The 16,783-nt window shown below is 40.3% G+C and overlaps 1 protein-coding gene across 2 annotated transcripts in view; it reads right to left on the bottom strand.

The window, feature by feature from the left end:
• Window positions 1-14,233: 14,233 nt before the first annotated feature.
• The window catches only part of SLC9A9 (solute carrier family 9 member A9), a 570,416-nt gene continuing 567,866 nt past the window's right edge, over window positions 14,234-16,783 (bottom strand). For both annotated transcript variants that reach the window (XM_074334001.1, XM_074334003.1), the window contains exon 16: window positions 14,234-15,914. In XM_074334001.1, the coding sequence (XP_074190102.1) occupies window positions 15,687-15,914 (228 nt within the window). In that variant the 3' untranslated portion in view covers window positions 14,234-15,686. The remainder of the gene's footprint in view (window positions 15,915-16,783) is intronic.

Below are 16,783 nucleotides of genomic sequence, written 5' to 3'. Positions count from 1 at the left end.
TCCCTGGAATGTCCTCCCCACATTCCCAGCTTTTATAACCCGTTCCAAACACCACTTCTTTAGGGAAGCCGTTGATGATTTTGTCTCCCTCCTAGAAAGTCCCTATAATCCAGTGATTCTCAACCTTCGCTGCACATTAGACTCATCTGTGAAGCTTTAAGAAATCTGACATTCAGGTCACAGCCCAGATCAATTAAGTCAGAGTCACCAGTGGTGGCACCCAGGCATTAGTAGTCTGTGAAGCTCTCTAGGTCAATCCAATGTTCAGCCAGGGTGGAGAACCAGAACCATAATCCTTTTTCTTTTAGGGTTCCTTTTAAGCCTAGTTCTGCTGTTTTCACTTTATCCCTATGCCCCGACTGTGAGCTCCCACAAGTCAGGGGCAGAGTTTTCTTGTCTCTGTCCTCAACAGCATCTAGCAGATAGCTCAATAACTTGAACACTGTTTGCCCTCCCATCATTCACTCTGCTGTGGGGTCCTTGGGTGACCGCTGACTCTGACAGAGAGTGTGTGGTTACTGCTGTTCTTGTACCTCCATCTCTGGATTCAGGGATTAAGGGCAGGGGAAGTTATTCCCTCTGGCATTCTAGGACCATTATCATTAAGCAAAGGACTCTACTCTGCTAGAAAAAAAAGTGTGCTTAAAGGTATAGATGGCTACAGACTTCTTTTTGTCTGTTTAGGAAGCTTTCATTTGAATTATCTGTTGTTGCATAACAAATTACTCCAAATTAGTGGCTTAAGACAGTAAACATTTGCTATCTCACACAGTTTCTGTGGATCAGGAATCTGAGAATGGCTTAGTGTATGGTTCTGGCTCAGCCTCTCATGATGTTGCAGTCAAGACATTAGCTGGGACTGTGGTCATCTGAAGGCCTGACTGAGGTGGGCAATTTACTTTCATGGTGGCTTCCTCATGTAGCTGACAAGCTCGTGCTGGCTGTTGACAAGAGGCCTCAATTCTTCATCACATGACCTCCACACATCTGCTTGAGTATCTTTTCAGCATGGCAACTAATTTCCCACCACAGTGAGGATCCAAGAGAGCTGGGCAGCATTTGAAATGTCTTTTACAGTTTTTGCTGTTATCTCCACAATATCTTATTGGCTACCCAGGTCAATGTGGGAGGGGACAATACAGAGAATTTGGTTTTTCTTCACCAAGGAGCTGTCATTTGAGTGATTCTGTTTGGAGAAGAACTAGAGATCTTGCTTCCTGGCATATGTTGTCAGTTTGGCTCAAATAAACTTTTACAAAAATTCAAAAGAATAAAATAAATGATTCTGTTTGATCCACCCGAGGATGGTCATGGTATATAGCCCAGCCAACCCAATAACTGTGCTCCTCGTGAATATTACTGGTGTAAAGGTGGGCTTGTGATACAAGCTGGGCCAACCACCATCATTCCTAGGATTTTGTTAGAGTGCTTGAGAGAAAGATGTCCTCTTGGTTTTGAAATTATTGGCTGTAAGAATAATGAAAGCCCAGAGCTGGTTGTTGGGCCTGTTGCGTATGAGGCCAAAATGGAGATGAGCGGGGTGTGGGGTGACAGGGGACAGGGAGAGAGAAAGACAACGCGAGAGAGAAAGAAGAAGGAGGAGAAGAAGGAGGAAGAGGAGAGGGAGCAGGAGGAGCAGGAGGTGGAGAAGGAGGAGGAGGAGAATGAGGAAGAGGAGGAGGAGGAGGAGAATAACGAGGAAGAGGAGGAGAAGAAAGAGCAGAAAGAGGAGGATGAGGGAGGAAGAGGAGAGGGAGCAGGAGGAGCAGGAGCAGGAGAAGGAGGAGGAGAAGCAAAAGGAGAAGAAGAAACATCTCGACGACTTGGTTTGTTCCCTGATATTAACTTCACAAAGGCCTACTTCCACTCCTGGACTTCTAAGTTACGCAACCTCAGACTTTTTTTCTTTAGCTAGATTGATCTAGATTTCTGCCTCTCAGTACCAAGTCAGTGCTGACTAATCTAGGGCAGGAAGCCTGGGCCCTCCCAGATCATTCTGGTTCACTCTGCTTTGCATGTGGCCATTCTGCAATTTCTGGTCTGATCACTGTATGCCCCAAGCAGCTGACATGCATCTGTCTGGTTTCCTGCCCCCAATGCTGGGGCATCAGGAGTTTGTCAATGAAAGGATGCCCAAACCTATAGAAAACTTTTATAAAAGTTTATTTGAGCCAGAACTGAGGACATGCCTGGAAGTGAGATCTCAATAGATTGAGAAAATACTCTGGAAAATGGCAGCTTGGCATCCCTTTTTATACATTTAGAATCAAAAGAGAAAATATAAGGAAAGTTACATGAAATCCATTGGTGGTAGATTAAGGAGTCAGGAGAAAGCAAAGCGGGGAAATCTCTGGGATTGGAGAAAAAGAGACACATACTGTTTCTTTTGCATTGGTGGGTACAGGAGAATTAACATTTAACATTTGTAAACAAAAGTTCCAGAAGACTCTTCTGAGAAACTAAAAGACAGCTTTATTCTGATATGATTTGCAAATCAGAGAATGTAGTCTTGGCATGAACCAAAGACACACTGTGAGTTAGGGAAAGTAAGGCAGGGTTTTAAAGGTGAGAGTTGCAAGGAGCTGATGATCCAAGGGATGGATTGCTAGGGAAACAAAACCGTAAACTTGTATCATTCATTTTCTGATTGCTGGGGGCAACTGGACTTTCAACGGTCAGTTGACTCAGTGGTCAGCAAGTTGGCTTGTGAGATAAGAACAAAGAGTAGTTTCAGTTAACTCATGGTCAGCAGGTAGAGTCAGAGGTATGGTCAATTGTTGGAGTCAAAAGACATGGTCAGCAGAGTAGTGGGGGTCACAAGGCAGGGGCCAAAGCCTCAGTTTCCCTTGGAGTTTGCAAAATAAACTGGGAAAACTAGCTTTGTGGTGAAATGGACAATGCAGGGAATGCGTTTTGTCATGTAGACAGAGTCAGAGTTTAAATTGCAAAATGGCAGTTTAATAGTCACTCAAGCAGGAGGGTCTAGATAGTCACAAAATTATGATATTAAAATCCTCACATGTATGGTACATAGAGATGGTATGTGGGCAACAAGATAGCAATGAGGAGTTTTGTACCCTGGTGCCAGTGGTTGTGCCTCCAAGGGGTCTGGGAAAGAAAATTACTCAGAGATTTCAAAGGTGTGTTATCCTAGATACATAAGAACGATGGACAGGACTCACTTAAGGTAAAGACTGACCTTTGCTAAGGAAGCTACAGGGTAGAATGTGATGACCCACCATGGCCTGCCCAGCTAGGAATTTATGAGCAGACCATCCTGTGTGGTTATTTTTGGTCACTGAGCTGATCAGGCCTGCCATGTGGCCCCAATGAGCTTGTCAGATCTGCTATGTAGCCCCCTTTTCGTTCACAGTCTCTTAGTGCATGTTGACAGACTTGTGCTAAATCTGCTTGCAGCCTGGTATAATGGGGGGGGGGGGAAACTCGTGGTCTGTATTTTGAACTATACAGTCCTGGGTTTCAAACTCCCCTTTGTGGTTAATCAACTGTGTGATCTTAGGCATGTCCGTTTCCCAGGTCTGTGTACATAAAGCAGGGCTTGTTATGTTCCCAGGATGGTTGTGAGGATAAAATGAGATGTCATATATGGAAAAGTGAGGCCTATATTAAACAGTCAATTAATGTTTATTTACTTTTTCTCCTTTTATCATTTTTCCTTTTTCCCTCTAGTGCCAGGTGCAACCGAGCTCTACCTAGACAGGATTTAATTCAGTTTTGTTAAATCAGCATATCCTGAATGCTTGCCATCTGCAAGATGATTAGTGGACAATAGGGTTTCAGGGAGAGTGACCTGATAATCTCGCTTAACTGAGGGCTGCCTGTAGACCAAGCACAGAATTGGCGAGCTTCACAGTATGACTGCATTGCGTTTGTCCACATTATGAAGTAGGGTGCATTTGAATCTGATCCCTTGTATTAGGTCCTTGCTGAGGTGCTCCCCTCCCACTGACCAGTTCCCAGATAGAGGGGAGCGTGGAAGAGGATGCTGCTATGCAGAAGAACTGACCCATGGAGTGCTGCAGTTCAGATGGTCCATTCCCTTCCTTTACCTACAGGCAGGCTGTCTTGTTGGAGCTCTGTGGTCCTACTCACTTATTGACAAAAGTAATTAGTCTGTGTGATGAGGTGATAATATGGGCCCAGAAGTCTTCAAATTAATGTGCTTTCTCAACTCTATCATTGCTCATCTGTCCCATCTTTATTTATCCCTTTAATGTTTCTTGTATTGGCAATTCTTAACCTTAATTACAAACAGTACATTGTAAGGGTTTAATAAATGTTTGTCAAAGTCATTAAATGATAGTTTTATGGGTAATATGAGTATTTGGGAGGTATATGGAACCTTCTATAAGTAAGTGTCTTACTCCTTGTAACCTCCCCCTCATCTCCTCTAACAGTTGCCCTGCTCTGAATAACAAATGCACCTGAATACTTCTTTGCTAACGTCAGATGTATATACATCAAGATTTTGCTTCAGGGCCATGTGATAAACACCAGTTATCTTTTAACTGAGGTCTTTCAAGATGGCATTCAAGTGTAACTTCTTCCTTGAAGCCTTTCTTGACAATGTCTTGATCCATTCTCCTCCATCTTGAAGCCAAAGCCACTTTCAGATTCAATCACAAGTCAGAGATACCTTGGCTGCAGAGGTACCCGCTGAGGAGCAAGGGGTCCCAGCCCCACACCAGGTCCTCAGCCCAGGGTTTCAGTGCCGGGGAGAGAAGTCCCCATAACTTCCAGCTGTGAAAACCAGTGAGGATTGCAGCTGAGTGAGACAGAGGTCTGCTGGAGTCCCAGGAGTTCCTCTCAAAGGGCCTGCACAGGGATTTACTCACTAGCAGACTCACTTGCTCTAAGCTCTGATGCTGGGGAAACATCTCAAAAAGCACCATGGACCTACAGAGAGGCGTTGAACTGAGTAGCTTCAGGGGGGTGGGGAGGGCTGGGAGGACAGGTGTCAGGGCAGCTCACTCTTGGGACAGAAGTGCTGGCAGACACCATGATTCCTTTGTTGAGCCCTTTACCCTCCCAACCAGCAGCACTGGTGGGCACCAAATCTGAGCTCTCCATTAACCCAGCTAAAACAGTTTGTCCTGCCCTCATGATTCCCTGAGATCCTGCTGTACCCAATTCAAGGGACCAGCCCAAACCTCTTCCAGTAGCTTTTCTAAACAAACAACCTGTCTCAGCTTATGCTGTGAACTTTTCCAAAATCTCCCAAAGGTTCACAAACCCCAAACAAGCAGTATCTGGTCTCGGCATGCCCTGAACCTCTTGCTAAGTGGCATCAAGTCCAGTACTAGTGGCAGCTGGTCTTGGTTCATAGCTTAGACTCTTCCAGGCACTTCCATGCCCAGAAAAGGCAGCAACCATCTACAGATCATTTGCAGCAACCATTTGCAGCTCCTACCAGGTGCCTCTGGGCTGGGCACAGGCAGTGGCTGAACGTGGCCTGCACCAGAGCCCCTCCCAAGAGGCCCCAGAACCAACATACCAGGTGGCCAGCTTCAGACCACGTCAGAGCACCACCCAACCAGCTCCACAAATGACAGCCAAAGGGCTGACTTGACAAGCACCAGAGCCCTGCTAAAGCGAATCCCACTCTGTGGGCTCAGCCCCTGTGCAACAGCTCCTCCACTGTAATCATGGCCAGTCCTCACAACCAATCAGCCTGATGGTCAATTCCTCCCTTATTGTGCCAACAGCAACCAACTACAGGCTCAATTACAATAGGAGGGCACACACAACATACACAAGGGACGCTCCCAGAACACCTGGTTTAGGTGATCAGGGAGACTGTTGGGCCCTACAGGACACCAACTACATAAGGCTACCCTGCCAAGAATAAGAGATGGAGCAGATCTGCCTAATTGTAAAAACAAACACAGGGAGTCAGCTAAAATGAGGAGGCAAAAAAATGTCCCGAATGAAAGAACAAGAAAAAACTCACCAAAAATAACTAAATTAAATGGAGACAAGCAATCCAACAGAGTTCAAAATACTGGTTATAAGGGTGCTCAATTAACTTAGGGGAAGAGTAGATGATCTCAGGGATAACTTCAACAATGAAATAGGAAACATAAAAATGGAGATAGAAAACATAAAAAAGAACCAGTCAGAAATAAAGAATACAATAACTGAAATGAAGAATACATTAAAGGGAATCAACTGTAGATTAGATGAAGCGGAAGATTAAATCAGCGATTTGGAAGACAAGGTAGTAGAAAACAATCAGAACAATAAAAAGAAAAAAAAAATTTAATGAGGATAGCTTAAGGGGCCTCTGACACAACATCAAGCATAGCAACATTCAAATCACAGAGGTACCAAAAGGAGATAAGAGAGAACAAAGAATTGAAAACTGTTTTGAAGAAATAATGACTGAAAACTTCCTTAACCTGGCAGAGGAAATGGACATAAAAGTCAAGGAAGCACAGAGAATCCCAAACAAGAAGAACCCAAAGAGGCCCACACCAAGACACATCATAATTAAAATGCCAAAGGTTAAAGACAAAGAGTGAATCTTAAAAGCAGCAAGAGAAAACAGTTACCTATAAGGGATCTACCATAAGACTATTAGCTGATTTCTCAGCAAAAACTTTGCAGGCCAGAAGGGATTGGCATGAAATATTCAGTGAAGAAAAGCAAGGGCCTACAACCAAGATTATTCTATCCAAACAAGATATCATTTAGAATTGAAGAGATGAAAAGCTTCCCAGACAAGAAAAAAAATACAGGAGTTTATCACCACCAAGCTGGTATTACAAGAAATGTTAAAGGGACTTCTTTAAGAGGAAGAAGAAGAAGAAAAAGACAAAAAATGCAAACAATAAGGTGGCAATAACTACATATCTATTGCTAATTATTTTAAATGTAAATGGATTAAAAATACCAATCAAAAGATAGAGCAGCTGAAAGGATAAGAAAACAAGATCCATACAAGGTATGATCAAAAGATAGGGTGAGTGTTTAAATAAAAAAAAATTACAGTAAAAGACACATTGTCATAACTCCCCATAAAATCTTCCCCCTCACTTCGAACACACTTATCCCATCGTTCTTGCCACTTTCTGAAGCAGTTCTGGAAGTCCTTTTTCGTGAGTGTCTTTACTTCATTCTCCGTCATGACAACTCTCTGTGTCACACATCACTTCTGTTACGGCAATTTCTGTCAAATAAAAACATTATGTAGTGTCCTCATCCACCTTATTCACCGGATCTGGCACCATTAGACTTTTGGCTCTTCCACAAAGTCAAAATGACCATGAAAGGTAAACATTTTGAATTGATTCAGGACATTGAGGCAGCCATGACAGCACAACTAAAAACATTCATGAAAAACTTCCAGAACTGCATCAGAAAGTGAGAAGAATGATGGGATAAGTATGTTCAAAGTAAGGGGGAATATTTTGAGGGGGGATTAATAGCAATGTGTCTTTTACTGTAATTAAAAATTTTAAATTTAAACATTCATTGTATTTTTTTTATCACACCTTGTACATTATGCCTACAAGAGACCCAGTTCAGTTCAAAAGAGAAACACAGACTGAAAGTAAAGGGATGGAAAAAATGTTCATGCAAATGGGAAAAAAAGCTGGGGAACCAATGTTTACATAAAAAAAAAATAGACTTTAAAACAAAGGCTATAACAAGAGACAAAGAAGGATATTTCATAATGATAAAGGGATCAACCAACAAGAGGATATAACCCTTATAAATGTTTATATACCCAAAATAGGAGTATTTAAACACATAAAGCAAATATTAACTGACATAAAGGGAGATACTGACAGTAATACAGTCATAGTAGGAGACATCAAGAATAGACTTTAGGTGTCCTTTAGGGGCCAGTGATGTCATTTCCCTGGTCACCTGAGTCAGGTGCTCAAAGGATGTCCCTTGTGTGTCTTGTATGTAACCTTCTGTTGTAACTGAGCCTTGATTTCTGTTGGCATATCAGTTGGAGGGATGGATCCTCAGGCTGATTGGTTGTGAGGACTGGCCATAATTATCTCCACTGACTTTAAGGGATAGATCTCCCAGATATATATATATATATATATATATATATATATATATATATATATATATATATGTATTGTAAACAAGGAAACAGTGGCCTTAAATGACACTTTAGATCAGATGGCTTTAACTGATATTTTGGAGCATTTCACAGAGCAGCAGAATATATATTCTTTTCAATGGGACATTTTAACAAATAGACTACATGTTAGGCCATAAAACAAGTCTCAATAAATATAAGTAGTTTGAAATCATACCAAGCATCTTCTTTGACCACAATGGTATGAAACCAGAGATCAATTACAAGAAAAACAACTGAAAAACACACAAATACATGGAGGCTAAATAACATGCTACTAAACAATGAATGGGTTAACAATAAGGTCAAGGAAGAAATCAAGATAACTTGAGACAAACAAAAACAAAAGCACAATGACCCCAAATCTGTGGAACAAAGCCAAAGCAGCCCTAGTGGGAAATTCATAGCAATACAGGCCTGCCTCAAGAAGCAAAAAAAATCTCAAAGAAAAAAAGCTAACCCTACACACCTGAAGGAACTAGAAAAAAATAGCTAACAAAGCCCAAAGTGAGTTGAAAAAAGAAAATAATGAAGATCAGAGCAGAAATAAACAAAATAAAGTGTAGAAAAACAATACAAAAGATCAATGAAACCAAGAGCTGTTTCTTTGAAAAGACAAACAAAATGGATAAACCTTTAAAATTTACAACAACAAAAACAGCAACAACAACAAAAAAACAAACAAACAAAAAACAAGCAAAGAGAGAGAGGGCCAAAATAAATAAAATCAAAAATGAAAGAGGAGAAGTGACAACTGACACCACAGAAATACAAAGGATTATAAGAAAATACTACAAATAATTTTATGCCAACAAATTGGACAATCTGGAAGAAATGGATAAATTCCTCAAAACAAACGATCTTCTAAGACTGAATCAAGAAAAAACAGAAAATCTGAACAGATTGGTAACTACTAATGAAATCGAATCAGTGATCAAAAAATTTCCAACAAACAAAATCTTGTACCGGATAGCCTCACAGTTGAATTTTGCCAAATATTAAATGAAGAATTAACATCTATCCTTCTCAAACTATTCCAAGAAATTGAAAAGAAGGGAATTCTCCCAATCTCATTTTATGAGGCCAGCATTACCCTGATTCCAAAATCAGACAAAAACAATAAAAAAAATTTACAGGCTAATATCCCTGATAAACATAGATGCAAAAATCCTCAACAAAATATTAGCAAATCAAATTCAGCAATGCATTAAGAAGATCATACATCCTGATCGAGTGGGATTTATTCCTGGTATGTAAATTTGGTTCAATATCTGTAAATCAATTAACATGATACACCACAAACAAAATGAAGGATAAAAATCAAATAATCATATCAATAGATACAGAAAAAGCACTTGACAAAATCCAGCATCCATTTATAATACAAACTCTTAGCAAAGTGAGAATAGAGGCAACATACCTCAACATAATAAAGGCCATACATGAGAAACCCACAGCTAACATCATACTCAATGGTGAAGAGCTAAAAGTGTTTTTCTTAAGATCAGGAACAAGACAAAGATGCTCACTTTCAGCACTTTTATTCAACATAGTATTGGAAGTCCTAGCCACAGCAATCAGTCAAGAAAAAGAAATAAAAAATATTCAAATTGGAAAGGAAGAAGTAAAACTGTCATTATTTGCAGATGACATGATACTATATGTAGAGAATACTAAAGATTCCACCAAAAAAAACAATTAGACCTGATAAATGAATGCAGTAAAGTAGCAGGATACAAAATTAATACTCAGAAATTTGCATTTTGTACACAAATAACTATTAGAGAAATTAAGAAAACAATCTCATTTACAGTTGTATAAAAAAAATGAAATAACCTAGGAATAAATTTAACCAAGGAGTTATAAGACGTGTATGCAGAAAATCACAAGACAGTGAAGAAAGAAATTGAAGAAGATACAAATAAATGGAAATATGTACTGCGGTCATTGATAGGAAAAATTAACATCATTTGAAAGTCCATACTATCCAAAACAATCTATAGATTCAGGGAAATCCCTGCCAAAATACCAATGCCATTTTTCACAGAACCAGAACAAATAATCCTAAAATTGGAATATGGATTCCAAATTCTAAAATATGGAACCACAAAATGACTTGGATAGCCCAAGCAATCTTGAGAAAGAAGAAAAAAGTTGGAGGTATCGTTTTACCTGATATCAAACAGTACTACAATGCTGTAGTAATCAAAACAGCTTGGTACTGGCATAACAACAGACACATAGATCAAAGGAACAAGATAGAGAGGTCAGAAATACTTCCATGCCTATGTGGTCAACTAATCTATGACAAAGGAGGCAGGAATATACTGTGGGATAAAGACAGTCTCTTCAGTAAATGGTGTTGGGAAAACTGGACAGAGATGCAAAAGAATGAAATTCGATCACTTCCTTATACATATACAAGAATAAACTCAAACCAGATTAAAGACTTAAATATAATACTTGAAACAATAAAACTCTTAGAAGAAAACTTAGGCAGTAAACTCTTTGACATTGCTCTTAGTTACATATATATACATATGTATATATATATATATATATATATATATATATATATATATATATTCACACATATATATATTCCATTATATATATATATATATATATATATATATATATATATATATACTCTTAATTTTATATATATATATATGATGGAATGATGGAAATGAATATATATGTATATATGTACATATACACATTTACATACATATACACATACACACACATATATATATATGTCTCCTTAGGCAAGGGACTCAAAAGAAAAAAAATAAATGAGGGTAATCAAACTGAAGAGTCTTGGCACAGTGAAGGAAACCATTAACAAAATGAAAAGACATCCTACTGAATGGGAGAAGATATTTGCCAATGATGTATCCAATAAGGGGTTAACATCCAATATTTGTAAAGATGCCATATAACTTAAGACCAAAGAGACAAACAATCCAAATAAAAAAGAGACAGAGGACCAGAATAGACATTTCTCCAAAGAGGACTTACAGTTTTGTCAACAGTCATATGAAAAGATGTTCAACATCACTAATCATCAAGGAAATGCAAATAAAACCAACAATGAGATGTCACCTCACATCTGTCAGAATGGCTTTCATCAATAAATCAACAAGCAACAAGTGTTGGTGAGGATATGGAGAAAAGGGAACCCTCATGCAATGTTGGTGGGAATGCAGACTGGTGCAGCCACTATGGAAAACAGTATGGAGAATCCTCAAAAAGTTAAAAATAGAACTACCATATGACCCAGCAATTCCACTTCTGGGTATTCATTCGAAGAAGTCCAAAACACTAATTCTAAGATACTTATGCATCCCTGTGTTTGTTGCAACATTATTTACAATTGTTAACATATGGAAGCCACTTATGCGTTCATCGAAAGATGATTAGATAAAGAAGTGGTACGTATATTCAGTGGAATATTACTTGGCCATAAAAAAGAATGAAATCTTGCCATTTAAGACAGCATAGATGGACCTAGAGGGTATTATGCTAAGTGAAATAAGTCAGATAGAGAAAGGCAAATACCATATGATCTCACTTATATGTGGAATCTAAAAACAAAATAAATCAACAAACAAAGCGGAAAGAAACTCATAGATACAGGGAATATTTTGATGGTTGCAAGATGGGAGGCATGTTGGGGGATAGATGAAAAAGAAGGGATTAAGAAGTACAAATTGCAGTATAAAAACAGTCACAGGGGTGTAAAGTCAATAACATTATAATACCTATGTCTGGTGTCAGATTGGTAGTAGACTTATCATGGTGATCACTTTGTAAGTTATATAAATGTCTAATCACTATGTTGTATACTTGAAACTAATATAATATTTTATATTAACTATAATTGAAAAATAATTATATATAAAAAGTCAATTGATGCACACTATTTATTGACTAATAATCCATTCATTCCCACCCCAAAATTGAAATGACATTTTTTATGAACTAAATTTTGTAAATATATACATGAGTTTGTTTCTGTATTTTGTAGTAGATTTTCTTGGTCTCTTTGCTTATGTCTCAGTCAATATCACATTTCTTTGTTTACTATAGCTTTATTATGTTTTGGTATTTACAAGGAATCAATTGTTTTTTAGTTATCTGTCTTCTACTAGATATTTGATGGATAAGATTGAGTCATATTTGTCTTTAAACGTCAAAGACCTTTTGCATAGTTTGCATTAATGTGTGTTGAATGATGGCAATAAATAAGCCCAGAAACTATTGGTGCTATTGGTGGTACACTTTGCATTCTCAAGGTCTCAAAGATCATGGTGAAAGTATCAACTTTCTCAGTTTTTACTCCTCTTCCTATTTGTAGCTCAGTACTTCAATGAGTTATTTCACAGGACTCTTACTATTATTACTTAATTTATTTTTAAGTAGATAATACTTCCACAGTACACAAAACCAAAAAGGCACAAAAGTCAAACATTAAGTGTCCTCTCAGTTCTTAAGAGGCAATTATACTACCAATTTCTCCTTTAACCTTCCAGAATGGCAGCATACCATCCACTCTGTTTTGCATCTCGCTATTTTTGTTTAACAATATATTTGGAGATTAGTCCATATCAGTACATATGATGCTGTTTCATGAGATGGTTGTGCCATTTTATTTAGCCAAGATGGCAATTCAATTGTTTTAGTAAGTACCCTTTATATGTATAATATTTTCAAATATCTAGAATAAAACTTCTGCACATGAAATTGGTGGTCAAAGGGTATTTGACTTTTCAGCTTTGTGTTATATCATTAAGTTGCCCTCCAAAAAATATCTCGAAATTTCATGAATGAAGACCTTGATGGCACTTGCCACCAGGCTTGAGACTTGCTTAGACAGGCATTGAGTAACCTGGGGACGCCACGGAGCCTCCAGCTGGGACCCTGACAGCCAGCGGAACTCTGTGTGTGCATGGGTGTGCGTGCGTGAGCGTGCAAGTGTGCGTGTGCACAGGGGTGGATGTGTATTTGATGGACACATGGTAAGAAACATAAGGAAAGACTCTTAGTATGTTAGCTGTAATAATGAGTGGACGTGTTAGTGCTTTGAATAAAGCTCCTTTGACTTTATTATTCAATAGAAACTGGCAGTAAATAATAGGTTTGAATTTCACAGTCCTGATGCTGCTGATCAAAGCACAGAGCATTTCTTAAGATCCTCAATTATTATCCTTCACAGCAGGAGCATGAAAGGAATTTGGTTTTATAAATTACTAATGGGAACACTAACCTCTGATTGGGCCCTGGGCTGATTCATAGGTAAGGAGGCTGGGAGTCACATCTTGAAACTGGAAAACGTCTCCCAGATTGGGCAGGGCAGCATTTCTTCCAGCTTCCAATCCTGTGCCTACCTGGAGTCAGCTGGAATAAGTGGACCAGCCCGGGTTAGACAGCCTCTCCTTTTCCTTGTTGGCAATGGTTCATGATGTTTCGCTGGAAGAGATTGTTTCTCAGCGGGAAAAGAGCATTGATACTTTTGCTGCGCCCTCTTAGTGAGCTGGTGCTGGGTTTACACTCTGTACCTCCCCTCCCCACCCATCTCATTTCCATCTGGTAAGTCATATTTTCCTCCCTTCTCTCCACGCCTGCCCCCACTGTTTGTTTTGGGGGGATTTTCTCTTTCATTGTGTGTTTTCCTCCAGGCAAATGGAAAGAAAACAAAACACCAAACTTTCATCCCCTCTTTTTACATGACAAGGACAGAAACAAGATGGATCTTACCTTCTGCCTTTCTTTCTTTCTGCCCTAGACTCTCATCCCCTATTTTTGAAGCTTCTCATGATTTCTGGTCGCCTGCGGTGTGAGAGGAGGAGGTTGTTCCACCCTGTTTGACTGGCTTTCCCTCCTCTGGCACATCCTCCCAGCCCAACACCACTCTCAGCGTTGCCATAGTTGAAGGATGGATGACGGCCTGCCAGTCTCTATTGGCTTTTCCTTGAGACCCTTGTGTCTCCCTCACGTTACCTTTCAGCGCCTGCTTCACCTGTCACATCAAGTATAAGGGCTCAGAACAGCTAATTAGTACAGACAAAGAAAACGCCTTAAATAAATCATTGACCAATATCATCATACTTTGTAACAAAATTTTATTAGGATTAAATCAAATTAAGAAAGTTCATGCTTCGCCATTTGCCATATTTACCTGGAATGACCAGATTATATTTAGCTGAATACAAAGCAGTTTGTGCCCCTAGATCCTGCTGTTTGGAAACCAAGAAAATTGATATGTGTAGCAGTGTGCCCGACACCACCATGGTTAACGTTTAAGGCCTAACAACTGGTCAGCAAAGCATATGTCACTTCCAAGCTCTGGGTCCCAGGAAGACGTCATTCCCTACCTCCCTGAAGCAGACTCCTAATGGCCTGGGCATGTGGAGCTTGCTTCTTGGAGTCTAATGTCACCTCTGTATTTTAGGAGAAGCTAGGCTTGAGGTATCTGTATAGCTTGAAGGCACTGGTCATGCAGCTGCATTAAAAGCTATTGTGTTGGTCTCTCTGTCTTGGGTCATGAGTCATGTCTTGTAAGGGGAGTCAATGATGACATGGTCCATGTCGTCAGCTCTGCTGCTCCCACTCCTGCTCCTGTGCTGCTAACCAGCCGCGAGTGGAATCGGAGGACACGTTAGGGCTCCTGCACTGTCTCCTGCCATGTAGAGAGCAATCTATGCTGTGGAATCTCATTACCCAGCATGAAGAGGGGACCCACTAATGACCCCAAAAAAGACTCAAATGCAAGCAAGGACAAGGACGTCTCATTCTTCAGGTGAAACATGATATGGGGAAAAGAAACCAGCTTTCCCTGGAAAGGGGTCCTACCAAGTTGGGAAGCAAAGTTGCATTTAGTGCAGGGTACACCCAACTGTAACCAACCCCTTCATTCAATAGGAGAAGCAGCTTGGAAAGGATGCTAATGAGAAGAGTGGGTTTCCCTGTGGCATAGGTTCGGTGAGGCTGTCAGCAGTGGTATCGAGCACTGATCTGGGCTCAGCAAATAGCCCAGTAAGTGCACATAGGAGTCTAGGTCCTAAAAATGTAAACCTTATCACTTACTAAATAAGTGGGCATTCCCTTCAGCTTAGGAGCAATATGTTCTGCTCGGAAACTCTTTTTCTTATGTTTAGACTCTTCCCTAATGATGTGAATAAAATCCAAAAATTTAAGTGAAACGCCCAGAGTGCTGCATGCAGAGAATAAACACCCTGCAGACACAGAGCACGTGTCTCTGTGTCTACAGCAGCTGGACTCCTGACTTCCTCCCCTCTCCACCTTTTCCACCCTGCCCAATTCATTAATAAGAATGGCTGCTGTCAAAACTTAAATTCAGTTGCATAATATAGAGGGATGATAATAAATTCTCATTTTTTCAGGCACCAGAGGATACATATGACAAGGTTTTGATTCTCTCTAATTTATGCTCTTAATATATTTTCCAGCCTCTGCTCTGAATTGCCTTGCCAGTTTGGCTTGTATTCCTCAGTGAGCCCTTTATTACTTGTGATTACATCTGCACTCCTCATGCCCATTAATTCAGCCGGGATTGACCTGGAGTATGCTCAAGCTTGAGTTCATAGCTTCCCAGGCCAAGGTCCCCCTCATAAATGTTTTCCTTCTTTGGAGTCTGGGGTGAAGCTTTCTTGTCCAGATCCAGCCTTGCAGGAGGACTGGAGGGTGAAGTGGCTTGTTCCTCGTAATTCATGGCCAGTTCGTCTTGATTTACGATGCATTCCACATCATCCTCCTTTAGCTGTTCCTAGAATTTGAGGGAGGTCAGGAGGGGGGGTTGTGGGGGGTGAGGGGAGAGAGAGAGAGAGAGAGAGAGAGAGAGAGAGAGGTGTCACTTCATGATAAAGGCAGAAATTGTTCACAGCCCTGCAGTGTAAGAAAATTGGGTGTTCATTGGCCTTTTGAAACTGCCGTGTCTTGCCTTGGCTGAGCTTTCTGCTACAGCAGACATGGCCTTTTCCATCTCTGTGGGTGTGGTGATGAATTTCTGTGAGTCGCACTGAAGACTTGGTGCCATAACACAGCCGTAAGGGGTCTCTAGGCCGAAGATAAGGCTCTGTAGAGAGTACCTGCTAACTGAGTGCTCCTGGAGTTAAGGGAGTTAAAATGAAACTCAGTGGGTTTCTTGAATTAGTATCTAATGGAGTTGAGAGGATGTAGGAGTTAGCAGGATCCTGTGACATCAGAGAACGGAATGATTCTCAGTGTTGGTTTTGGTACATGGTAATGCTGGTTTTAGGCTATCACAAAATTCTCAAAACACAGGTTTCCGTTGTGTTTTAGAAGTGTATCCTCACAGCATGTTTCTTGGGATGAGTGTCACGGGCTAAAAAGGGTTGGAAGCCACTGTAGTGGAGGATGGTGGAAACTAACTAGCTCTGGTCAGTAGAGTTTTCTTCAGATAGAGGTTCCTTTGAAGGAAAGAATTACCATCTCAACCCTTCTTCCACCGGCTTTGGGAAAGCCATGAAAATTCCCTGTAGCATGAGCCCCGGCTGGGTCACCTCAGGCTAGTGGTTTCCAATGTTAGCTTATACAGGAATCACTTGGAGGCTTCTGAGAACACAGATGCTGGGCCCCAAACTCAGAGTGTCCGAGGTGGAACCTGACCATTTG

Source organism: Rhinolophus sinicus, linkage group LG01, assembly GCF_036562045.2.
Source record: "Rhinolophus sinicus isolate RSC01 linkage group LG01, ASM3656204v1, whole genome shotgun sequence".
Classification (NCBI taxonomy): Eukaryota; Metazoa; Chordata; class Mammalia; order Chiroptera; family Rhinolophidae; genus Rhinolophus; species Rhinolophus sinicus.
This window is presented reverse-complemented; position numbering and strand designations above follow the sequence as displayed.